Source organism: Malania oleifera, chromosome 9, assembly GCF_029873635.1.
Source record: "Malania oleifera isolate guangnan ecotype guangnan chromosome 9, ASM2987363v1, whole genome shotgun sequence".
In the NCBI taxonomy this organism is placed as follows: Eukaryota; Viridiplantae; Streptophyta; class Magnoliopsida; order Santalales; family Ximeniaceae; genus Malania; species Malania oleifera.
Window position 1 is genome coordinate 15,140,544 of NC_080425.1, and position 25,872 is coordinate 15,166,415.

General features: G+C 34.4%; 1 protein-coding gene across 2 annotated transcripts in view; it reads left to right on the forward strand.

Annotated features, from left to right (window-relative positions):
• The first annotated feature begins 1,402 nt into the window (after nucleotides 1-1,402).
• LOC131164315 (uncharacterized) overlaps nucleotides 1,403-25,872 on the forward strand; it is a 49,341-nt gene continuing 24,871 nt past the window's right edge. Inside the window, exons 1-8 of one of the 2 annotated variants that reach the window (XM_058121421.1) lie at nucleotides 1,403-1,593; nucleotides 1,703-1,758; nucleotides 1,862-1,895; nucleotides 8,189-8,287; nucleotides 8,366-8,514; nucleotides 15,234-15,272; nucleotides 15,467-15,559; nucleotides 21,311-21,409. In XM_058121421.1, the coding sequence (XP_057977404.1) occupies nucleotides 1,515-1,593; nucleotides 1,703-1,758; nucleotides 1,862-1,895; nucleotides 8,189-8,287; nucleotides 8,366-8,514; nucleotides 15,234-15,272; nucleotides 15,467-15,559; nucleotides 21,311-21,409 (648 nt within the window). In that variant the 5' untranslated portion in view covers nucleotides 1,403-1,514. The remainder of the gene's footprint in view (nucleotides 1,594-1,702; nucleotides 1,759-1,861; nucleotides 1,896-8,188; nucleotides 8,288-8,365; nucleotides 8,515-15,233; nucleotides 15,273-15,466; nucleotides 15,560-21,310; nucleotides 21,410-25,872) is intronic. The other variant, XM_058121422.1, reaches the window with a different exon arrangement.

The window sequence follows — 25,872 nt, forward strand, 5'->3', positions numbered from 1 at the left end:
AGATTTATACCGCTCCACCATTTTATCTTAACTTGTTTTTGAAAATATGGAACTTTGTGTTCTCTAATAATTTTGTCTTACTCAAACATTACTATCTAGGTTAAACCAAAAGTTTTGTAAAATATGAATAATAATGAAAATTCTAACCAACGATCAAGAAGGTTCATATTGTCACACCCAAGCTTATAGCTCTCTTGGAGTTGTTGGGGGAAAGAAGGTCGTAGATGGTCCGAATTTGTCCCACCATTCACGAAACTAGTGGAAAACTTTAATTGTCATGTTTTTGTCAAAATAAATAAACTTCAATAACCTTGCACAAATCCAAATTCAAAATTTAAAATCCATGATCTCAAATATAGCCATATATGATAAATTTACAACTAAGGAGCTGCTTGGGATCTCGATAAAATTTATAAAAGTAAAAAACAAAAATGAAAACTAGAAACCAAAAAAACATAACCCAAAAACTATAAATTAGCAACATACTTGGTTATATTTATAAAAGTAAAATATATTAAATACTTTATTAAAAAAATAACCATTTTTGTCATTGAATCAAGTAATAATTTTTAAATATGATCTAAAAATAATAATACAAGAAAAATTTAAAATATAATAATAATAATAATAAAATTATTATAACTATTTTATTTAAGTATTAAAATTTTAAAATTTACTTTACAAGTATAATCGTACATGGTAATTAAAAAATATTTTATAAATGAATTTTTTATTATTATTATTTTGATATTTTATGGACTATTTTAATATTTTTATTTTATTTTGAGCATATAAAATCAATTTACTTCAATTTATTTTAAAAATATTTATGAAATGAATGATTTAATTAAAAAATATAATTTTTTATACAAAAATATTTTGACAAGAAGTTGATAACCTACTAAAAAGCAAAAATCATAAAATCTTACTTTTATATATATATATATATATATAGATATATATTTATAAATAGCTGAAAATTGATAATAGAAATAAAAAATATGTAAACTAGTATTTTCTTAATTTTTTATTTGTTGCAAAAAAATAAAATAGAGAATAAAATAAAAAGCTAAATTGAACTGATTTTAGAGTCGAGACAAATTCAAATTCAAACTCTAAAACTCATGACCTCAAATATCATATTATAGATATTTTTAAAAATAAAAAAATGAGTTGTCCTTTTTTAGAATTACTTTTTAGCATTTTAAAAAAGTAAATAAAAAACTATTCTGTATAATTAAATAAACTATTTATTTGCCCGTTTCGCTTTATAATTAAATAAAATTTTTTATTTTTTACTTTTTTAGTATCAATATTGACAAAAATAAAAAAAAAAATAATTTTTAAAAAATAGAAAACAAAAATATGAAAAAAAAAAAAAAAAAAAATATTTTGCACGAGTCTTTTCCAACGTACGCGCACGGGTGGGCGTGACCTCTGGTCACACCGGCGTAGTAACCATACCGCACCGTTTTCAAATTTCCGAGCGGAAACAATTAATCGAACCAGCGAACATGCCTTGTTTTGTCTTCCTCTTCTGCATTTTTCTCTTCCTTTTCCTCTTCTTAGTATTCAAATTTGTCACTGCTGATGGTACTCACTGCTTCTTTGCACGAAACCCAACTCTCTTTCTCAGGATCCTGAGCTATTTGTGTAATTTGGTTTGTTTTTCACTTTTTTTGTTTCTTGTTTTGTTGTTTAGGGGATTTTACTTTGATCTCGAAAGAGCATGTGAAACGCGAAGAGATTGAAGATAAGGTAAGCAACTTTTGACATTCGTTGTTGCAATAACGAATTTGATTCTTTTGCACTCTCTCTATTGTTTCCATCTTGAATTTATGGCGTTGAAATGTTGTTGTAGGTTGTTTGGATTACTGGTGCTAGCCGTGGAATCGGTTTGTAATTTTAATATTATTTCTTTTGATTGAATAAATACGCGTGCATTTATGAATTTGTGTAAGAAAATGTCAGTGACGTTTCTTGTCAGGGAGCTAGATTGTAAAGCTAACTTGTGTTATTCCATGGTATAGGAATAGACATTTCCACTATGAAATTTTGGAATATGCATTCCATGAACTAAACATAAGCTTTAAATTTGCTACACAAATTTCAATGATGTTGGTACGAAACAACAACAACAACCAAGTCTTAAGTCCCACTGTGTAAGGTCCGCTACATGAGTCATTTTCCATTAATTTGCACAATTTTAGGCAACATCCCCTGACGAATGAAGGGGGGCTCACTGTCTTATTCCAAGTTATTCTATGTCTATCTTTACCCCTTCTACTGCTACTAAAATTAACTAGCTTACTCCTCATTGCTGCATAAATTCATTGATTTTAGTAATGAAATAACATTTTTTTTTCTAATTTGGAACTTGATTTGTTGTGAATTTTATAGTTATTTTTAGCTATTCATGTCTTCTCTCTAGTTTTAGTTTAATTTCTCTTACTCGTTGGTGAGTTGGAACAATATTTTGTTGATCTAATTCTAATTTCTTGATATTTAAAGTGAATGTTATGACGCATAAGCAATTGTTAGGGAAACATTGTAGAAAAGTGGAGGTATGGGTGTTAAAATTGAATCAAGAACAATATTGCTGGAAAACAAAGAATTGAATCTTGGAGAGAAAACTCAAATCTCCAATTTTTATTTTATTTCTTGTGTAATTAATTTCATGTACATCATAAAACTCATATATATACATGCAGTATTCCAACTAACTAATTAACTGCTAAAAATAACAAGAAACAAATGCTGAAAAAACAGAAAATAAACCAATCGTAATAGCAGGATTCAGTCGATGATTATAGGAAATCAGTCGATGATTATGGGCAATCAGTCGACTACTTGAGATAGAAAGCAATCAGTCGATAAATTCTCGACTGATTGTGCAACTGATTGAGGCGGAGAACAACCAGATAGCAAACCGTCGACGAGTATAGACAGTCAATCAATGGTTTGTGTCTTGAAGCCAAATATAAATTTAATATTCGCCCTCAAGATGGAGTGTAAATATTTATAACACCCATCTTGGAAAGAATATTAGAGAAAAAATTGGAACCAAGAGGCTTTGTCAAATATCGGCTAACTGACCAATGGAAGGAACATGTAGTGCTTTCATAGGGCCGACCATCAACTTTTCTCGAACAATATGACAATCAATATCAATATGTTTTGTACATTCATGAAATACCGGGTTGGCGGCTATATGCAAGGCAGCCTCATTGTCACAAAAAAAAGACAGCTGGTTTAGAATGGATGACAAGGAAATCCTTCAACAAATGTTGCAGCCAAGTAACTTCACATGTAGTCGATGCCATGACGCGATATTCCGTCCCTGCTGTAGATCTAGACACTGTATTTTGCTTCTTGGATTTCCATGAAATGAGGGATTGTCCAAGAAACACACAAAAACCAGTAATAGATTTTCTAGAGTCTCGACATGCAGCCCAATCTGCTTCACAAAAAGCTTTCAACTGTAAATCATTATTTGATGGAAAAAACAACCCTTGACCAGGATTACTTTTAATGTGTCTCAAAACACATGAGTAGCAGCCAAATGAGCTTCAGTGGGATTTGCAACATATTGACTTAATATTTGAACAGAAAATGACAAGTCAGGCCTTGTAATGGTTAAGTAGAGAAGTCTACCTACTAGTCTTCTGTAACAAAGTAAATATGAGAGCGTCTTTCCTTCTGTTTTAGATAATCTTAAGTTCTGGTCCATAGGAAATGAAGCCGATTTACACGCTAAATACCCCGAATCAGACAATGTCTCAAGGGCTTACTTCCTTTGTGAAATTGCAATGCCTTTTGTGGAACGAGCAATCTCAAGACCAAGAAAATATTTCAAAGGACCAAGATCTTTGAGCTTAAACTGAGAAGAAGATACCTTTTTAAATCAGCGACAGCATCATCGTCATTACTAGTGATGATGATATCATCTACATATACCAACAATGCAATGAACAAATTATTTTTTTGTCGAGTGAACAACGTGTGATCAGCTGAAGATTGAACAAAATTATGAGCTAACAAAGCAGATGAAAACTTCAAATTGTAATGAAATCCAGGAGGTAAAGACATGTATACCCCCTCTTCTAAATCTCCATTCAAAAATGCATTATTTACATCCAGTTGATGTGAAGACCAATTTTTGGAAGCAGCAATGGCTAGCAAGATTCGTACTATGACGAACTTGGCAACTGGTGAAAAAGTTTCCAAATAATCCAATCCTTTTTGTTGTGTATATCCTTTAGCAACTAATTGTGCCTTGTATCTTTCCACAAAACCATTGGAATTATATTTAATCTTGTAAACCCATTTACATCCAACAACTTGCTTGTTAGGAGGTAAATGAGTTATAGACCAAGTTTATTATCTTCCAAAGCTTTAATTTCATCAGCCATGGCATTACACCAATGAGTGTGTTGAATGGCTTGTCGAAAAGATGTAGGTTCTTTTTGCAAAGAAATAGAAAGTGTGAATGCTTTATGAGAACAAGAAAGATTAGAATATGACAAAAAATTAGAAATTAGATATTTTGTACTTGAGAGAAGACCATTACTCATGAAATCTGATGGTGAAGTGGCATCTGCAATATTAGCTAAGTTGCAATGATAATCTGCAAGATATGATGGAGCTTTATGTATTCTAGTGGATTTTCTAATCTGATTTTGCAATGGATTAGAATCAAGATTGTGTTGGGAAGAAGTTGAAGTATTTGCTGAATCATCAACAGGATTGAAAGCAGAATCTGAATGAATGTTTTGAGCAGTTTGTATATCAATAGGAATAGAATCATCTGTTTGAGGAACTGGTATGACTACTGATGGAGTGGAAATATCATAACCGGTTTTGAATGGAATTACAGATTCTCGAAAAATTACATCTCTAGATAAGAAAATGACATTGGTTTCTAAATCATAGAGTTTATATCCCTTGGTGCCATATGGATATCCAAGAAAGACACTAGGACGAGCTCTAGGTGCAAATTTTGAATGATTATGAGATAGAGTAGATGCAAAACAAAGACAACCAAAAACTCTAAGATGAGTATAAATTGGTGGTTTTGAGAATAATACTTCGTATGGTGTTTTATTGGATAGAAGAGGAGAAGGTGTTCTGTTTATTAAATTAGCAGCTGTGAGAACACATTCACTCCAGAAAACAAGGGGTAAATTTGCATGAAATCTAAGAGATCTTGCTACATTTAATAAATGTTGATGCTTATGCTCAACTACACCATTTTGTTGAGGTGTAAGAACACATGTTTGCTGATGCAAGACTCCCTTAGAAGAATAAAATTCAGGCATACCAAACTCAGCACCTCTATCAGTCCTTCTAGTCTTGATATGAATATCAAGTTGTGTCTCTATGAGTTTAAAAAATGGCTGAACCAGAGAGCGAGTATTAGATTTATTTTTCATTAGATATACCCAAGTACAACGTGAATGATCATACACAATTGTAAGAAAATATCTAAAACCAGAAATTGACTCAATAGAGAAAGAACCCCATATATCACAATATATCAAATCAAAGATTTTATTTCTGAATGAATGACTAATATTGAATGGCAATCTTTTATGTTTTGCCAATGGACAAACATTACAATTAAAATTTGAATGAGTATGAATATCAGGAAACATCTTTCATACTGTTTGAATCCTATGAAAAGAAGGATGTCATAATCTAAAATGCCAAAGGTCAAAAGAATGATGATTTACAGAGGAAGTAATATTTACAGCAGATGAAACATCAGAATTCTCAAAAAGATTCTTGCAGCAAATATAATCCAGCCGCTTGCTTAGCCACTCCAATCGTCTTCCATGAATATTGGTCCTGTATAAGACAAGAATGAGAAAGAAACAACAAACAACAATAATTTCTGTGAGTCTTTTGACTGAAATGAGATAAAAAGAGAAAGATGGAACATACAAAACATTATGAAGAATTAATGAATCTGATATTTTCACAGTACCAATGTGTGTGACAGGAACACATGTACCATTAGGCAATTTTACTGATGTATTTTTAACGGAGATAATTGTAGTGAGATATGAAATAGAACTGACCATGTGATGAGTAGCTCCACTATCAATTATCCAAGAATTTGGATGTTTAGAAACAATATCAGGTAAATTAATCATACCTGACAAACTCAAATGTTTAGAAGCAGTAGATGGTTTGGTCACAACATTCATGGCCGAAGGTTGAGGGGTCTGTGAAGAGGGTTGTAAAAAGGAAAGGAGTTTTTGGCACTGTTCTTTAGTGAAAGGAAACTGAGGGTTTGTGGCTGAAGAATCTGAGTCATTTGAAGATAATGAGACTTGATGTGCAGATGAAGTATTGGTCTTTGAATTCTGATGATATCCAGGAGGATACCCATGTAATTTGTAACATTTGTCAACCGTATGCCCAGTAAAACCACAATGAGTACAAATTGGCCTGGGACGTTGCTTTTGATGGTTCTTGACCATTGTTGCAGGAACATTTTTGCTGAATAAAGCAACAGTCTCAGTTATCAAAGATGATCCCACCACCTTCCTTTGCTTTTCTTCTTGTAAAGTGGGGGACAAAACTCTATCAGTAGATGGCATTGGATCCATGGATAGAATTTGTCCTCGAATGTGTGTAAAAGAATCATTTAGACCCATCAAAAATTGAACAACATATTCCTTTTGATGTTGCTCAATCACTGTTTTCAAAGCTCCACAAGAACACCCCAGATTACAAGAACAGCTGGGAATGGGTTTCGCAGTAGAAAATTCATCCCATACAGCTTTCAGTTTTGTATAATAAGAACTAACAGAAGATTGATCTTGAACTAATGAAGCAAGATCTTTCTTGAGTTGAAATAAGCTAGGACCATTACCTTGTGTGAATCTGGTTTTCAAATTCTTCCAAACTTCTTTAGCAATTGAAGAGCTGATAACACTAGCAGCAATCTCTTGTGTGAGAGACTTCAAAATCCACGAAAGCACCATACTGTTGCAATGAAACCACAGAATATACAATGGATCAGCTTGATCTTCAGGCTTAGAAAATGTTCCATCAGCAAAACCTGTTTTGTTCTTGGCATTGGGAGCTGTCAACATTGATCTGCTCCATGTATAATAATTCTCACCATTTAGAAACCAAGATTGAACCAGGACTTTCTCCATGATGGAGGAAATATGGATTGGAAAAATCCTCAGTCAAGAACCGAGCATCTTGCTTTGATTCCACGTTAAAATTGAAAGTAAGAACAATATTGCAGGAAAAAAAAGAAATGAAAATGAATCTTGGAGAGAAAACTCAAATCTCCAATTTGTATTTTATTTCTTGTGTAATTAATTTCATGTACATCATAAAACTCATATATATACACGCAGTATTCCAACTAACTAATTAACTGCTAAAAATAATAAGAAACAAACGCGGAAAAAACAGAAAATAAACCAATTGTAACAGCAGGAATCAGTCGACGAGTATAGGCAACCAGTTGACGATTATAGGAAATCAGTTGACGATTATGGGCAATCAGTCGACGACTTGGGACAGAAAGCAATCAGTCGACAAATTCTCGACTGATTGTGCAACTGATTGAGGCAGGAACAACCAGATAGCAAACCGTCGATGAGTATAGGCAATCAGTTGACGGTTTGTGTCCTGAAGCCAGATATAAATTTAAAAATGGGAGGGCTAGGAGTCAAATTGATCAAAGTTAATTTGTAACTTATGTATCTAACAAGCTGCAAAACAGTAAGGTTATGTTTGGTTCGTGGAATAGCTATTCCTCGGAATAGGATGAAATACAATGAGAAATTTTGGAATAGTGGTAATAGCTATTCCTTGTATATTTTTTATTATTTCATCTAACATGTATAAGAAAGGAATAGACATTTCCATGGGAAAATTTGAGAATAGTTATTCCTTGTCTATTCCGTATTACGATTTCATGAAAAAACTTTACTTTGTCATTTGCTTTGCAGTAACAACATATTTGCTATATAACTATATGTAACTAACCTTTTCTAACCAATCTATTCCTAAGAATAGGCATTCTGAGAACCAAAGGTAACCTAAGATTTGAAATTGCTACTTAATTAAACAAAATACAAATACTTTAATATTGTGTCCTAAGGGTTGGTGTTGCCAATCATATCATCTCATTTTTCCCTTTCCATTTTTACTTGTGAAGGGGAAGTACTTGCTAAACAACTTGCAAGATTGGGTGCCAAGCTCATTCTTTCTGCTCGGAATGAAGCTGAATTGGAACAAGTCAAGAACCAGCTCACTGGTGTGTGCCTCCCTTGAAAGCTCGATCCAATACTTTAAATATTTTTTAGTATTTTACTCTCTTGTTGATTGCCTGCAGGTAGACATGCACCTCATGATGTGAAGATTTTGCCATTGGATTTGGCATCTGGGGAAGACTCTCTCAGGGAGGCTGTAGAGAAAGCAGAATCCCTTTTTCCTCATGCTGGTGTTGACTACATGATCCACAATGCAGCTTTTCAGCATCCTGTATGTGAGATATTGCTGCTTTCTTTTCCGTACTGTTGTTGTTGATCATATGATCAATTTTCAGATTTTGGGCTTCCTGTGAATGACATGTTTGTATAACGTATATCTGTGATAAACCTGCCCAAACATGTGGGTGATCTACAGATCTACTTGAGCTATTATGGATGGTTATCCACAAGTGCTCATAGAAGTTAGAAATATGAGAGAAGGGAAAAAGTAACTACATCTGTTAATGACATAAAAGGTTGGCTGCAGTTCAGATGTGCTTATTTTTGCCACTTCATTGGACATATCTGCCAACCCAAGAATGCCTTCCCGAATCCCATCTTTTATTTTGTGATCTATGGAGCACCATTAAGATTTTAATGGGTAAACTTCTGGGCAATTAAATTGAACCATTGATGATTGTTTTATGTAGGAGCTCTTAGACTTGTGCAAGGAAAGATAAAGTGAATGCGTCTGTTAAAGAAAGAAAAGTGGCTCTTAGTTAAGTTAGGAACATTTTTTATTGTTACCACCTCATGGGGCATATGTGAGTGGCCCTGGCCTTTGATTTAGCCATGGAGTTTGTTAAGATTTTGACTTGTAAACAAATTTTAAAGTTTATGGCCAATGATGATTTCATGATTGGAGTCCAGTTTGAATTTATAATTATTTGGTTATTTTGGTGCCACTCTCAAGCTTCTATGGGTGATTTCAGAGTAAAAATTTAAAGAAAAAAATTAGATGATTCTTAAAAATATTTTCTTCTTTGCTAGTTGCATCATTGATTGAGAAAACACTTTATATAGGTCGTGATTCAGGCAGGTTATGCATATAACAGATAATGTCAGATGCAGTCAGATGTTTATTTTTTGCATTGCGTTGGTAACGTAGGAAAATATGTCAAATCTGTACAATTTTGAAGTCATTGAAAACTTTCAATTTGCTGAATATTCCCTTTTTCAATTTCACATTGTCTGTGTTTATGTGTTTCTTTTAGGGTGCATCTGGTTTATTATGGCTTCTTGTCTTCATGCTGTTCCTAGTGACAAGATGGTCAGTTGTTCAACAATTGAAAAATACTTCTAACATTCTTCATGCTGGATTTGTTTCTAACATGGGAGTTAATAGTTAGGAGACTTATGATCTCTATGCGGTTGTGCTTGTTGCAACTAAGCAGGCACTTTAGGTTTTCTGCATATGCTGATTGGTGACTGAAATTTTATACTTCTCATTCGAGTGATACCAACAGTACATGGTTGCACTTAAAAGGTTAACAGATCTGGAAAAAACAAGGACAAGCAAGGGAAATATATTTGTGTAAAATATAAGCAAGTGAAATCAGAGAAGAAAGGGAGTGTAATTAACTGTGAATTGTGTACTTGTTAGAAGTGATCTAGGAATTGCTAAGAAGTTTAAGAAGGAAAGGGCCCAGATGGCTGGGATGACGCATCAGCAGAACAGAATGTTGGTTGATTCTGTAATATGAATAGGAACATGAATCTGAGGTCAAAAGCAATTGTAATTTTTGATGGTTGCTAGTCAATAATATTTATCAGTATATATTTCAGTGGCAGCATTTTTAACTTTTGACGGTCATTGATATGAGTTACCTTTTCTTAGGGGTCGTTTGGTATCACTGTCACAAATTATATGATCACAAGCTAGAAATGAAAATTGAAAGCCAGAGACAGAAATTCAAAATTATATTTTATAGTTAATTTGACATGAATGAAATAATAAAATATAAAATATATCAATTAAAAATATTTTAATTAAAATAAACATAATTATAATTATTCTATTTAATTATTATAATTTTAAACTCATTTTTAGGTGCTTCAATAACAATACTCTTGTACATAACAATTGAAAAATGATAAAAATGGTTCCTCGAACGATATTTATTATTTTTTCAATTTTTTAGAAATTTGATTGATGTAATTTTTTAATTAAGTTTAATTTGATTGATGTAATTATTTCTTCTTTCTCTTTTCTCTTTTGATTCTGCTTCTCACCTCTGTTCTGTTCTGTTCTTTCCCTTATTTGTTCTTCTTTCTCTATTCTGCCTCTCAGTTCAATCAATATATATTAATTCTAATATCTGTCCTACATCAGGAACTTCCTTTCTTTCGTTTCTTTTCTCCCAAAGACCCAAATAAATTCTAGGATTCTTGTTTCTTCAACCCTAAAATCATGAAAAAGCAATAAAGACTTTATGGGTTGAGAAATCTTGTTTCTTCAATATATTTGGATTTTGAATCTTGAATTTAGATTAAAGAATCCTTGCAATCCCTCATTGCTTAAATATTCTTCGATTGATTTTCGTTAGTAGTATCAAATTTGCTGAGGCAAAGACGAGAATATAGCAGCTGAAGCCATAGAAAATCAAATCCTGGTTGACCCAAAACTTCAGATTCATTTTTCGTCCCAACTCCTATTTGGGCAGATTGAAGAATTCTTGCAATTTCTTCTTACTTAAATGTTCTTCAATTGATTCTTGTTACGAACATCAATTTTCTTGCATCAAAGGGTACTTTTCAAGCATTTGTGTTCATCTTTTTGGTTTCAGCTACCGGTGAGATCTCCTCTGATGTTATTTTATTTTTTTTATTACTGTTATTAGATATATTTTATTGGATTTTGTGTCTAGAAGTTGTAGGCTTAATATTTGATTTTCTGTGTTTTCATTTGCAAGTCTTGGAATATAACAATTTGTTTTTTTCAAAAAGTACTATTGCATGGATTTTAGTCTAGCTTGGAAGCACACTCAAAAATCAAAATTAGAAGCTTTAAAGTTTTTTTTAATCCATTGTATTGTGTGAGTAGTTTCTACTAGTTGTAAGATGTTACTTAGAAAACTATCTTTGTGAAATAAGTTTGCTTAAAAAAAAAAAGAGAAAAAAAAACGCAAATGTGTACTTCGCCTGTGTAGTCTTTGTACACACAGCCGGTCCCAACCCCGGATAAAGGAGCGGGGTTGTGTTAGGTAGCTGATAGCCAATGTAAAACTTTGTCAAATCTTTTTATCATGAACTCTTACGAAAATCACCTAGATGAAGGAATAGATCGGGTCAGTATAAAAGGGAGAGGGTTAATAAGTTAGTACAAGAAACTAAGATAAGATTAGCAGCTTGGAATATAGGGACGCTTATGGGAAAAAGTATGGAAATAGTTGAAATAATGTTTAGAAGGAAAATTAATTTAGTCTGCCTTCAAGAGACGAATTAGTAAGAGAGAAAGCTAGGAAAATTGAAAAATCAGGATTTAAACTTTGGTACATTGGTAAAGAGAAACATAAAAATAGGGTGGGTATTATTATATATAGAGACCTAAAAGATAATTTAGTAGATGTTAAAAGAATAGGGGATAGGATCATTACAATCAAGTTAGTTTTAGGCCTAGAGCTAGTGAACGGATAGTGAACGTCATTAGTGCATAGCTTCCCAAATAGGCTTACCGAAAAATTTGAAAAGACAATGTTTGGAAGATATGGAAAGTATTTTACAAGGGATTCTGATTTTTGAAAAGACATTCATAGGAGTTGATTTGAATGGTCACATTGGGAAGGATAATATAGGGTATGAGAGGATACATGGAGGCCATGGATATGGAGATAAAAATGAGTTTGGTGATACAATCTTAGATTTTTGCATGTCTTATGATTTGGTTATATTGAATACTTGCTTTATAAAAAGAGAAGAATACTTAATAACTTTCAAGAGCTACAATAAAAGCCAAATAGATTTAACTAAGAACAGGGACTGTCTATCTTGCAAGGATTGTAAAGTTATCCCAGGTGAAAGTTTGACTGCACAACATAGAGTCTTAGTATTAGATATAAATATTAAAGAATGGAAGAGAAGGAGTAGCATAAATCAACACAAGAGGACTAGATGGTGGAACTTGAAGGGAGATAATATAGTAAAAGATAAAATGAACAAAGAGTGTGATTGGACAATAGGGGATAAGGTTGATGCAAATACTGTTTGGAATAAAATGGTGAATTGTATTGTAAGGATAACAAAAGAGGTTTTAGGTGTGCCCAAAGGAAGATACTTGGGTAGTAAAGAAAGTTGGTGGTGGGATCAAGAAGTCCAAAAAGCCGTTAAGACAAAAATAAATTGGTACAAGATATGGAAAAATTGTAGAAAAATAAAAAATCTTGAAAAATATAAAGAAGTGAGAAAAAAAGAAAAAAAGACTATCAATGAAGCTAAACATAGAGCTTATGATACTTTATATACTAAGTTAGATACAAAAGAAGGAGAAAAAGACATTTGTAGACTTGCTAGAGTTGGAGAAAGAAAATGCAAAGATTTAGGTTTTGTAAAATGTATAAAGGACGAGAATGATAATGTCTTAATTAGAGAAGAAGACATAAAAGAAAGGTGGCTGAGATAATTTGATAAGTTGTTCAATGAAAACCAAAAATGAAAGATTGAACTTGGAAATGACAAATGAAGAGTAGATTAAAATAGGAGATTTATTTGTAAAATGAGAGTCTTTGAAGTTAAGATGACAATAAAAAACATGAAAAGTCAGAAATCTATAGGACCAGATAAAATATCAATTGATGTTTGGAAATGTTTAGGGGATAATGGAATTATTTGGTTAACTAATCTATTTAATAATATTATAAAAACCAAGAAAATGCCAGAAGAATGGGGGAAAAGCACGTTAATATTTTTTGTATAAAAACAAAGGTAACATTCAAAACTGTAATAACTATCATGGAATTAAGATTATGAGCCATATGATGAAATTATGGGAAAGGGTAATTGAACATAGAATAAGATTAGGAATGAAAAATTCAAAAATCAATTTGGTTTTATGCCTGGGAGATCAACAATAGAAGCTATTTATCTTTTAACAAGTTTAATGGAAAATTTTAGGGAAAAGAAGAAGGACTTGCATATGGTTTTTATTGATCTAGAGAAAACTTATGATATAGTACCTAGGGAAGTGCTTTGGTGGGTATTAGAAAAGAAGGGAGGTTGCAGTAGACATACAGAGGTCATTAAGGATATGTATGATAGAGTAGTGACTAACGTCAAAATCGTAGGAGGCGAGTCTAGAGAGTCCCAATCTCAATAGGTGTTCATCAAGGTTTAACTTTGAGTCCTTATCTTTTTACTTTAGTAATTGATGAAATTACTAGAAATTTTCAAGATGAGAACCCTTGGTGTATGTTGTTTGTAGATGATATCGTGTTGATTGATGATAGTAGGAGCGGAGTGGAATTTGAGCTAGAACTTTGGAGAGCCATATCAGAGTCTAAAGGGTTTAGGATAAGTATAAATAAGACTGAATATATGAAATGTAATTTCAGTAATGTAAGGAGTAGCAGTAGAGAGAAGATTAAATTGGATAATCAAGAGATTAATAGCACTGATAGATTTAGATATCTTAGATCTATTATGCTAGATGAAGGAGAAATTGAAGAAGATGTAGTACATAGAATTAAGATAGGTTGGGTAAAATGGAGGAGTGTGTTAGGTGTGTTGTGTGATTGTAGAATACCCTTAAAATTAAAAGGAAAGTTTTATAAGACGTCTATAAGGCCAGCTATACTTTATGGTTCATAATGTTGGGCTACTAAGAAACAACATATACAGAGAATAAAAGTTGTTGAGATGCATATGCTAAGATGGATGAGTGATTTGACATTAAAAGATAAAGTAAGAAGTGAACACATACGCAAAAATTTAGGCATAACAACCGGTTGAAAACAAGGTAAGGGAGGAGCGACTTAGATGGTTTGGACATTTAAAACGCAGGCCTAGTAGAGGACCTGTGAGGAGGAGTGAGTTAGTTATGGTTTCTGGCATGAAAAGGGGTTTGGGTTTGCCTCAAATTACTTGGAATGAGGTAATGAGGAAAGATTTAATAGCCCTTAATCTAATAGAGGAAAATGCTTTGGATAAGGTGAATTGGCGTGAAAGGATTCATGTAGCCAACCCCACTTAGTGGGACTTAAGGCTTGCTGTTGTTGTTTGTTGTTTAAAAAGCGGACATGATATCAAACAGAACCTTAACTAGCAATGTTGATGCCTCTTTAACTTGTTAAAAAAAAATACCATTGTTAGTCATGGTAAATAACAGATGAGGTATCCTGAAAATTTGCAATAAAAAATTATGCCATACGCTTTTCACATTGGAAAGTGAGATTTGGAATAGCTGAATATGGCTGCGATTTGATGAGAATTATTGTCACGGCAGAACCCTGTGCGGGATTTAATTTGAAATGGACAAGATATGAAGCTACACAGCACCAGCTTTCCTTAGCTTTGGAAGATTAATTTATAAAAAAATATCTGGTAACAATCTTCGCATCTGCAAACATGATAATATCCTGAAGCTTCTGATATTTTCTTGCTCTAAATTTGCAACTCAACTATCTAAAGCAATCCATACTCTGATGTTTTGAATTGTGACTGTGTGCACTTATATACTTCCAAAGTATTTAGCTATTTCATTTGTATGTTAATGCTCTTACTGAGTTTTATATTGAAATGTAAGCTGTAACCTTGAAATATTTTTCTAATCGCAAACGAAATAATAAGTTCCAATGTAACTAAGGCATGCATTTGCAATTCTTCTTCCTAGATCTTATAAGTGAACCTTTGAGATGCATTATGACCAAAGCAGTATTTTTTTAATAGATCTGTCAAGAATTTTATCTTTATCCATCTTTGATCTGTCATTTATTATATGTTTATTTATTTTTTTGGCAGAAAACATCAGCTTTGGATGTTACTGAGGAGGGTCTCAAGGTATCACCATCATGACCTTAGGCAGTACTGATGGTTTTGGTCATGCTTCTTGATATCATTGTTGCTATCACTTTGTGCATTTTGTAGCCTATATTCAAGAAATTGAGACTAATATCATAAAAATTTGCCATGGTTATTGTAATTCTGTCTTATCTTCTGCTGCAAGTAGTCATATTATTTTTTCTTGCAAATAGGCAACATTCAATGTAAATGTGCTGGGGACAATATCTCTCACGCAGCTCCTGCTGCCTTTCATGCTAAAGAGGGGGAGAGGTCATTTTGTTGTGGTACGTTTGACTTTATCAATTTTTAAAGAAAAAAAATTGATGTGCAATGCCTTGTTGAATTTGCCCATTTCACTGTAGGCGTATATGTTGTGATGCCTGAACTGTGGTTTTGAGTTGTCAGATGTGTCAATTGACTGCTGAACCTTGTGGATAATCTCATTTTGGATAATTATATTACTTGTCCAAAAGCATGGTTAGAATCTTATGATTCATGTTTTGAATATGATTCATATCAATTCCACATCAAATCAATTGGAATCTTACTAAGAATAATAAACAACTACATTGTTGCCAAATCTATTGATTTATCCTGTGAATCTAATGAATCCTTCTGAATTAATCGATTCGCATGATTCTGAACCTAGCACATCCAGTCAGACATGGATTGGTTTAAACTCCAAATCAACGTTTCTTTTTTTATTGATATTTTACACAACTGCCTTCCATTCCTTCTCTACTTCAGTTCTGTGCCAAGAAAAAGGAGAAAACAGAACTTTATGCTTTCTATGCCTCCAACCATTTTTCATTCTCGGAGGAGTATAATGTCGTGGCATTGAGAAAATGGGGCAAAATGCTGGTAGCCTGGTTGGTTAAGGTGGTGCTCACATTTCATGCATTGTTAAGATTCAAAGGTTGGTTTTTAATTGTTTGTTCAATTATTTATTAGTTTTTTTTTAAGTTATTTTTTTTTAGAGAAAGCATATGCATGAAATATGATTTTTTCTAACTGTTGATAAGCACTGAAAGTACTCTTTATTTATTTATTTATTTTTTATTGATTCCTTCCCTTAAACAACATAAAATTCGACTTTTATTTAATTGCTCTTGACACATTCCCTTAATTTTTGTTGCTAGAGAAAGAGGAAGCTTTTATTTTTTTGATAGCAAAAGAAGAGATTTCATTAGAAAGAGAAGAATTTACAAAACGAGAATGAGACATCTCCCATCAAAATTCTGGAAAAATCCAGAGAAAAGAAACTAAAAGAACAAAAAAATACATTAAAGTATCAAATGCAAAGAATTCCTCCAATCTTGCTGAATATCTGAAAAGCTCGCTCCCTTAAAGCATCCAAAACCAACGCACCATAAAGAGGCCAGGGAATGATTTATTTCCCGAACTAAATGCCTATTCAATTTTTTCCCTGAAAAAATCTGTGCATTGTGCTCCAACCATAAACCCACCAGCACTGCAAATATTCTACATTTCCAAAGAGCAGCCCTATCCTTCCTTCTTCCAAAACCCTCAAAAACAAAATAGCCAACATTCCTTCTGCTGATGCTGGACAAACCCAAGCTTCTCCCAACGTACCAAATAATTTATTCCAGATGTTCCAAACAAAATGACAGTTTAAGAACAAATTAGATGCCACAACTCAGAATTCAAGTAACAAAGCATACAAACATCAGGAGATGAGGCTTTCAAAAGTCTCCTGGTTTGCAACAGATTATTAGTATCGGTTCTATTAAGTGCAGTCAGCCAAATGAAGGCCTTAATCTTTAGGGGAGCTTTGGCCTTCCAAATACATGAGAGTAGAGGAAAAGAAGAGTTGGAAAGGGTCAAAAACTCAAAGAAAGATTTACAAGTATAAACCCCTGAATGATCCAAAGCCCAAGCCCAAGTATCCCTATCTGAAGAAAGATGACAATTATTCAATAACGACAAGAAGGAGGAGAGTTCCATCATCTCTATCATTTAGAGATTTTTTGAAATGAAAGTTCCAAGAAACCAAAGGGCTAAATGAATCAACCACAAAGAAAGAAATTATATTGTCTTGCCTTGAGCTTAATCAAAAGAGACGAGGGTAAGATGTAGATAAAACATCATTCCCCAACCACGAATTTTTAAAAAAACGAATTTGAGAACCCCTCCCCACCACAAAATTATTGTGAGGAGTGAATAAGGGATAAATCTGAGAAATAGATCTCCATGAACTCTCCGAAGAACATTGCAAACTAATAGTGGTATGGTATCCCACCCATTCACCCCCAACCCATGCTTACTTCTAATCACTTTATGCCAAAGGGAATGATCTTTTAAGGGAAAACGCCACAACCATTTAGCTAGGAGGTTAATATTTTTAGACACCAAATTACCAAGACCCATCCTTCCCTCCATTTAGACTTGTAGACCTCCTTCCACCTAACTAAGTGATCCCAAAAAACCCCAACTCCAATCCACAAGAAGTCTCTCATAATTTTATTAATCTTTTTTGCAATCCCCACCGGAAATTTAAAGATAGACAAATAATATGAGGGGATAATAGATAAACAAGCCTGAATAATGGCGAGTCTGTCCTCAAGGGAAAAGAGTGCTTCCTTTCTACCATCCAACTCCTTGGTTACTCTTTCCACCACCAGGTTCCAAAAATCCATGGATCTGGGATTGCCCCCTAAAGGGACCAGTCAAAAGTCACTCTAAAATACCACAACCTACCTCAGAAGCACTTCCTAGCATGCTCAAAAGGCACATTTATATTAGCTAGGCCACACTTCCTCAATTTTATTTTTAGCCCTGACACTCTCTCAAAGACATGGAGGATACCCAAAATGCATCTAAAAGAAGGTCTATGATCCTCAAGAAAGAAAATAGTAGAAGATGAGATACTACTACACCCTCTCTCCCCCTTACAAACTTTTCACCAATCCTCAATCCACAACCCTATCCACCATTCTAATTAACACATCAGCTACTAGGACAAACAGAAAAGGGGAAAGTGGGTCCCCTTGTCTAATGCCTTTCGAAGCCCTAAACCAAGACTTAGGTTCCCCATTCACAACCCGAGAACCATACATTAGATAAACAACCCCTTAACCACCATTACCAATGCTCATCACAACCCTTTCTCGCAAAACTTGTCTAAACAACTCCAACTAACTCTGTCATAAGCCTTCCCAAAATCCAGTTTGAAGATGAAAACCCTCTTCTTTCTCCATCGAATATCCTCCACTACCTCATTAGCCACCAAAATGGAATCCACTATTTGTCTGTCCTCCACAAAAGCACTCTAAGCTGTAGAAATGGTTTTATCAAGCACTGTTCTCAGCCTATTAGCTAGAACTTTGGTAATAATCTTGTAAACATAGAGACTAGACTGATAAGGCTGAAGTCCTCTATCTTAATGGATCGTGATTTTTCTTGTTACAGTGTAATAAAAGTGGAGTTAATGCTCTTACTCAAAATTCATCAAAAACTTTAAGCAGATCATCCTTAACAGTATCCTAGCAGTCTTGGAAAAAAGTTAAATTAAAACCATCCGGACCTGGAGCCTATGCATTCAGAGCACTACCCCTTCTCATCCTCCTCCTCAAAAGGTCTCTCTAACCAAATCATTTGATCCTTGGATATGGGGTTCCCACTCTAATCCCTCAACCATTGCTCTACAAAGCTCTTCTTCAGAATAAAGATTATAAAAAAAATTAGAGATCTCTGAGGCTATTCCATTGAGATCATTAATAATCCTCCCTACTCGCACCTCTAGCTCCCTTATCATATTTTTCCTCATTTTTCCATTAGCTAGCCTATGGAAGAATCCATTACTACAGTCTCCTTCTATGATCCATTTAAATTTGGGCTTTTGTCTCCAACTCTTCATTTTCTTGAAAAATCACCTCTTCCAAATCATTCTTTAGAGAGATCCTTTTGGCCTCCTAACTTTTTGTGAGGTTAGTCTCCTCTTCTTTTCTATCCCAAATCAGCTCCCTTAAGATGCTGCCTTTTCTAATTCTAACATCCCCTAACAACTCTTTATTCCAAATTTCAAATTCTCCTTCAAACGTTTTAACTTCCTCATAAACCTAAACCCTTCGCAAACCCCTGCATATATCTTTAAACCACGAACTCTTCACCATGGGCTTAAAAGAAGCATGGTCCAGCCACAGATTCTCAAGCCTAAAAGAAGTGGGACCTCATGAAGCCCTATTAGATTCCAGCATAATGGGGGGAAGTGATTAGATGTATATCTTGGCCTCTTGGGAGAACAATTTGAGAAAGGTTAGGGAATTTATCCTCCCAATCACTATAAAATAGAAATCTATCCAATCTACTAGCCACAGCTTTAGCACCCCCCATGGACCAAGTGAGGTACTAAGGTAGTGTTAATCAAAGGGAGATCTCTCAAGCCACACTCCCTAATAAGCAGATTAAATTGTTGCATGCTAGCATTAAGTTTCACCCCCCCTCTTCTTTTCTTCTTCCCCACAAACCTAACCACATTAAAATCCCCTCCCACTACCCACCTAGGAGAGCAAAACCCAAAAATATAATAGAGCTCATCCCAAAAGGCACTCCTTAGAGTAAGTCTAGGAGGACCATACATAGAGGATACCACCATTGACCCATCCCTTTTACTTCGACAAGAACATAAAAGGAAAAGAACTCCCACTGAATTATCCATTTTCGAGCTATACCGAGAATCCCACCTAACAAGAATGCTACCATAGGCGCCTCGAGAGGGTAAAAAGTCCCATTCCCTACATCGAACACCACAAATGCCCCTTGACCGATCATCTCCATTTTAGTTTCATGAATCAATATGATGTTCGGGGAGTGTTTAGACAACACTTCGTTAATTAAGCTCCCTTTTTTCTCACCCCGTAGACCTTTGACATTCCAACTGATGATTTTTTTAATTTAACCTGCTCTGTACCCTTCCCAGTCCCCTTCCCTCCCTCATAATTAATAGAGGAAAGCAAATTTCTTAGTTCTTTTTTGAACTCTCTTCTTCCTTCTCTTGTTGGTTCTAGGACTCAAATGCAACCTCACCTCCTTCGCTAAAGAGTCTACTAATTTCAGGTCAAGGTCTTCTAGGAGCTTGTGCAAGTGTATTGAGTCTCTCTCACCTCCCTCAGAGCTAAGCTCACAGCCCTCCCCCTACCAGAATCCTCCCTATGGCATAAATTATTAGAGACAAGACGAGGCTGGTTAGGTAGGGAAAGGATACCAGTATTAGTTCTAGAGGAGCCCAGATCCCCCAAAGAAGCATCAGCCTTCTCATCATTAACCCTCCCTCCCTACCCCCTCTGCCCAAAATTGCAGATGGAAGAACCAAAATTATTGACTTGAAGGAGATTAATCCTAAAATTAAGCTCAAAATTACTGACATAAACCAAAATTACGCCCAAAATTAAGCTCAGAAGACATAGAGCCCCTTTGATCTGAACAGTGATTAATAGAGTCTTACCTGTCTGTGTACATGTAGTATATGTTGGCTATTATTCTCCAAATGTAGCAAGGTGTTACCAGCTGGGGCTTTCTGCCTTGAGTCAAACAGATCGTCATTTTCATTCGCTCCTTCGAATAATTGGAACAACCTGTTATCTTCAGCAAGTTTGAACTCAGCCAAACATAGAAAGGGAAAACATACACATGAAATATGAATTTTTTCTTGTTAAAATTTAAATGCATTTTACTATTTCTTTTGTTGTATATTTATCAATATATGCATGTCATTTGGAATTGGTTTTGGGAATTTGTATTGGGTCTTTTGTTATGATTCGGTTCTCAATTCCCAAAATTGAGATATTGGTTCACGTTTTGAATCTTCATCTTGACACCTATGTCCGAAAGTAATTATGATTTGGTTGCTTATGCTTACATTGGATTTATTTGTTGGGTGTTTCCTTGGTGTGTTTGATCTAGTTGACTGGCACACAACCTGATTGTAGATAGCTGAATCCATTATGTTTCTTTCTCTTTTCCTCTTCTTTATTTTCAAAGATTCATTTGTTCTTAATATATGACCACGTGTGCAGATGAGCAGTACTGCAGGAAAGACACCTGCTCCAGGACAAGCTGTGTACTCCGCTTCTAAACATGCTCTAAATGGGTACTTCCACACCTTGCGTTCTGAGGTATTGATCGCAAAATTTTCCTTGAGGGATAAGAAAGAAAGTTACATGGTTGTTCAACTGTATGTTCATAATCTCGATTAAGAATTAAGGATGTTGATGCAACACCACTGGTTAAATAATCAGAATATCAGATAGGTTGCCAAAGGGACAGCGTGATGCAGCATTGGGTCATGAGAGCTGCTTTCCTGTGGCTGAGCAGAGTCTCACAGCAGCAATACAGACAAAAAAATAGCCGAAGAATGCTAGGAAAATTGAAGAGGGAATCGAAATAGACAAGTCTCGTTGGTTTGTGACTGGGGGTGTTATTGGTTCTATTTGGTTCATTTTTTCCCAAAACCTAATAGCGAACCAATATTATTGGTTTTAAAATTTCTAAACCAAAACCAAAAGGAAAACTGATGGTTCTAGAAAAATCAAACTGTCGTCTAAACTCGTTCAATTTGGGTTTTATTGGTTTTTGCTGTCAAATAGTTAAATGGACAATATTTGCCTCTGCTTTTCCTTCCCCAAGGCTACATAGGATTTGGTTCTTAATTTCAGCCAGGCTCTACAAACAAGCCTATGCGTTCCACAAAATATTTGGGCTTTAGCCTGTCACAATGTGGAAAGTGGGGGGTTGGGAGATTTTTATAAATGTGAGGAAGGTTTTTCTTTCCTCTTGTGGACGTTGTGGGACAAAGAGCAATACTCACTAGCCACAGCCCACTGCCAGCAGAAACTAGCAATAGCCCTTCCCATGGTTAGTTGTCCTACATTGACAAAACGGCAAGTGGAAAAACCCTTCTCCCTTTGTACATACTTATTCACTCCTCTTACAAATTATATCTCTTCATCATCTGTTAATTAATAAAATCTGTAATGTAATAATATCAGAAATTGAACATAAATATGATATTAATTTGTGAATATGAGAGCGTTTTGCCAGAAATATTAAAGAAAAAATGTATACATACATAATTTGGGGTCTCGGTAAAACTGAAACCAAAAACCAAACAGATTTTCTATGATATCCAAAACCAACAACTACAATAACAAGCCTTAAGTCACACTAAGTGGGGTTGGCTATATGAATCTTTTTCTGCCAACTCACAGGATCGGGGGCATTTCCTTCTACATCATTCCATGTTATTTCAGGTCTACCCCTTCCTCTAGTACCAATTACTTTGACTAGCTTGCTCCTCCTTACCGGTGGTATTATTGGCCTATGTTTCAGATGCCCAAATCACGTAAGTTGCCCCTCCCTTATCTTATCTTCTACTAGTACTATGCCTAACTTAATTTCGAATATGTTCATTCCTTATTTTTTGATATTATACCACTCATCCACCTTAGCATGCACATTTCAGCCACTTTTATTTTGAATGTGTTGTTTCGTAGTTGCCCAACATTTTGATCCATAAAGCATGGCTGGTCTTATAGTCGTCCCATAGAATTTTTCTTTTAATTTCAATGGTATTCTCACAACATGCTCGACGCACTCCTCCATTTGACCCAACCTGATTTGACTCTATGTAGCTCCCTCTGCTTGCGTAATAGATCCAAGATATTGAAATGTATGAGTGCTGTTGATTTCTTGATTATCAAGTTTAATCTTGTCTTCAATATTCCTCCTTACATAGCTGAAATCACATTTCTTATTTTTTCTTATTTCTACTTATCTTGAAACTTTTAGACTCGAAAGTTGTTCTCCAAAGTTCTAACTTAGATTTTACCTCACATTTACTTTTATCAATCAAAACAATATCATTTGCAAACAACATAAATTGTAGGACCTCACTTTGGCTGTTCTTAGTAAGTTCATCAATCACTAAAGTGAACAGATAGGGGCTTAAATTAGAACCTTGATATATGCCTATTGTGATTGAGAAATCTCTGAACTCTCCTTTTGCACTCCTAAAGCTAGTTATTACTCTATCATACATATCCTTAATGACATCAGTATATCTGCTGCATACTTTCTTCTCCAACATCCACTAGGGAATTTCCTTAGGTACTCTATCATATGCTTTTTGTAAGTCTCTTCTTTTCTTTGAACTTTTCCATTAATCTCCTTAGTAGGTAAGTAACTTCTGTTGTGGATCTCCTAGGCATAAAACCAAATTGATTCTCTAAGACCTTTGTTTTAATTGTTATTCTTTGTTCAATTACCTTTTCCCAAAGTTTCATTGTATGACTCATAAGTTTAATTCCATGATAGTTATTACAATTTTGAATGCCACCTTTGTTTTTGTAAATAGGTATTAATTTACTTTTCCTCCATTTCTCCGGCATCTCCTTGGTTTTTACAGTAGTGTTGGATAGATTAGTTGACTATATACTTCCTTTATCCCGTAGACATTTCCAAACTTCAATTGAGATGTTATTAGGTCCTATAGAATTCCCACTTTTCATCTTTTTTAAAGCCATCTTAACCTCAATGACTTTAATTTTGCAAATAAATCTCATATTTTTCTCTTTTCCTCATTTTTCACTTCAAGGTTTAAGCTTTCAAGTTGGTTTTCATTAAACCAATTATTAAAGTATTTTCAGCACCTCTTATGTCTTCTTCTTCTACGAAGACATTGTCATTCTCATCCTTTATGCATTTTACATTCCCTAAATCTTTGGTCTTTCTTTCTATTGCTCTAGCTAGTTTATTTATGTCTCTTTCCCCTTCTTTGTATCTAGTTTAGCATATAGATTATCATAAGCTCTATGTTAAGCTTCACTAATGGCTTTTTTTAACCTCTTTTCTTGCCTCTGTATATTTTTAAAAGTTTTTTGTATTTCTACACTTTTACCATGTTTTATACCAAATTCTTTTTGTCTTTATTGCTTTTTCGACATCTTGATCCCACCACTAGCTTTCTTTGCTATCTGAGGCTCTTCGCTAGGAATCACCTAAAATCTCTTTCACTATCTTTTTTATAGTTACCCATTCTATTCCACACTGTGTTTGCATCTACTTTATCCCCTATTCTCCAATCGCTCCTTTTAATCATTTTATCTTCAAATTTTACTATATTCTCTCCCTTCAAACTCCACCATTGAATCCTCTTACATTGATTTATGTTTTTCTTTTTCTTTTGTTTCTTGTTACAAATATCTAAAACTAAAACTCTATGTTGTGAAGTCAAATTTCCCATGGGATAGCTTTACAAATCTTACAAGATAAATGATCTCCCCTCCTAGTAAGGAAAAAATCTATTAGGTGTTCCCTTCGTTTCTTAAAGAAAGTATTCATTATAACAAGATCGTATGACATGGCGAAATCTAAAATCATATCATTGAGCTCATTTTTATCTCCATATCCATGACCTCCATGAACCCTCTCATAATTCTATTATCCTTTCCAATGTCCATTCAAATAAGCTCCTATGAATTTTTTTTTTCAAACCCTGGTATTTCTTGTATAATTCTATCCATATCTTTCCAAAATTGTGTTCTAAGTTTTTCTGTTAGTCCTAGTTGGGGAGCATACAAACCAATGACATTTATTATCTTCTTGGTCTACAGCTATCTTGATTTTTATGATCCTATCCCCTATTATTTTAACATCCACCACTTTATCATTTAGGTCTTTGTCTACCATGATTCCCACCCTATTTTATGTTTTTCTTTTCCATTGTACCAAAGTTTAAATCCTGATTTTCTGATTTTGCTAGCTTTCGCCCCTACCCACTTAGTCTCTTGGAAGCATATTTCATTAATTTTTGTTCTACTCATTGTATCAATTAACTCTATGCTTTTTCCCACAAGTGTCCCTGTGTTTTAAGTTGCTAATCTAATCCTAGTTTCTTGGACTATCTTCTTGCCCCTTTCTTGTCTAGAATGGTTCAGCTTAGCCCACTCTCGTCCATTTTTTCGCTGCACTTAGGTGGTATAAGTGCAAGACATCGCTCGTAGGGGACACCCTGGTGAACATTTGGCAAGGACTATGAAATCCAAAACTAAAACCAAAAAAACCAAACCTAAATGTGAAACAGTTTGGTTTTGCTCTGGTTTTCAGTCTTTCGGTAACTTTTGTACACCCCATTTTTAACCATGAGAAAGAACTTAAGTCTGAAATTTTAATACTAAATTTTGGGAAGCATTAAAACTACAGCCTTTTAGGAGAGGGTTTCAGACTGAGCTACCGAAAACCATTAAATGCCTGCCCTTAATCTCATGTGAGAGCTTTCAATCTGACCTCTTTATTTATTATTGAAAGACTCGGGCAAAAATAACCACCCCCAGTAAAAGACTTGATAGGCATAAAAGTCGCTAAAAGGAATGAACTACTACAGTAATGTGAACAGTGCCTCTACAATGACATGAAAAATAATCGCTGCAGAAACTAGGCTGTAAATCTGGCATGTTGGTCCTTCCTTTGGTCTTGGATACCCCCCTCTCCTCAGGTTTGAAGGAGCCTGACTCTGGAGGAGAAGTCTTAATACTCAAGAATGGATATCCAGATCAATCCTCTTCAACTCTTCTTCTGTGGT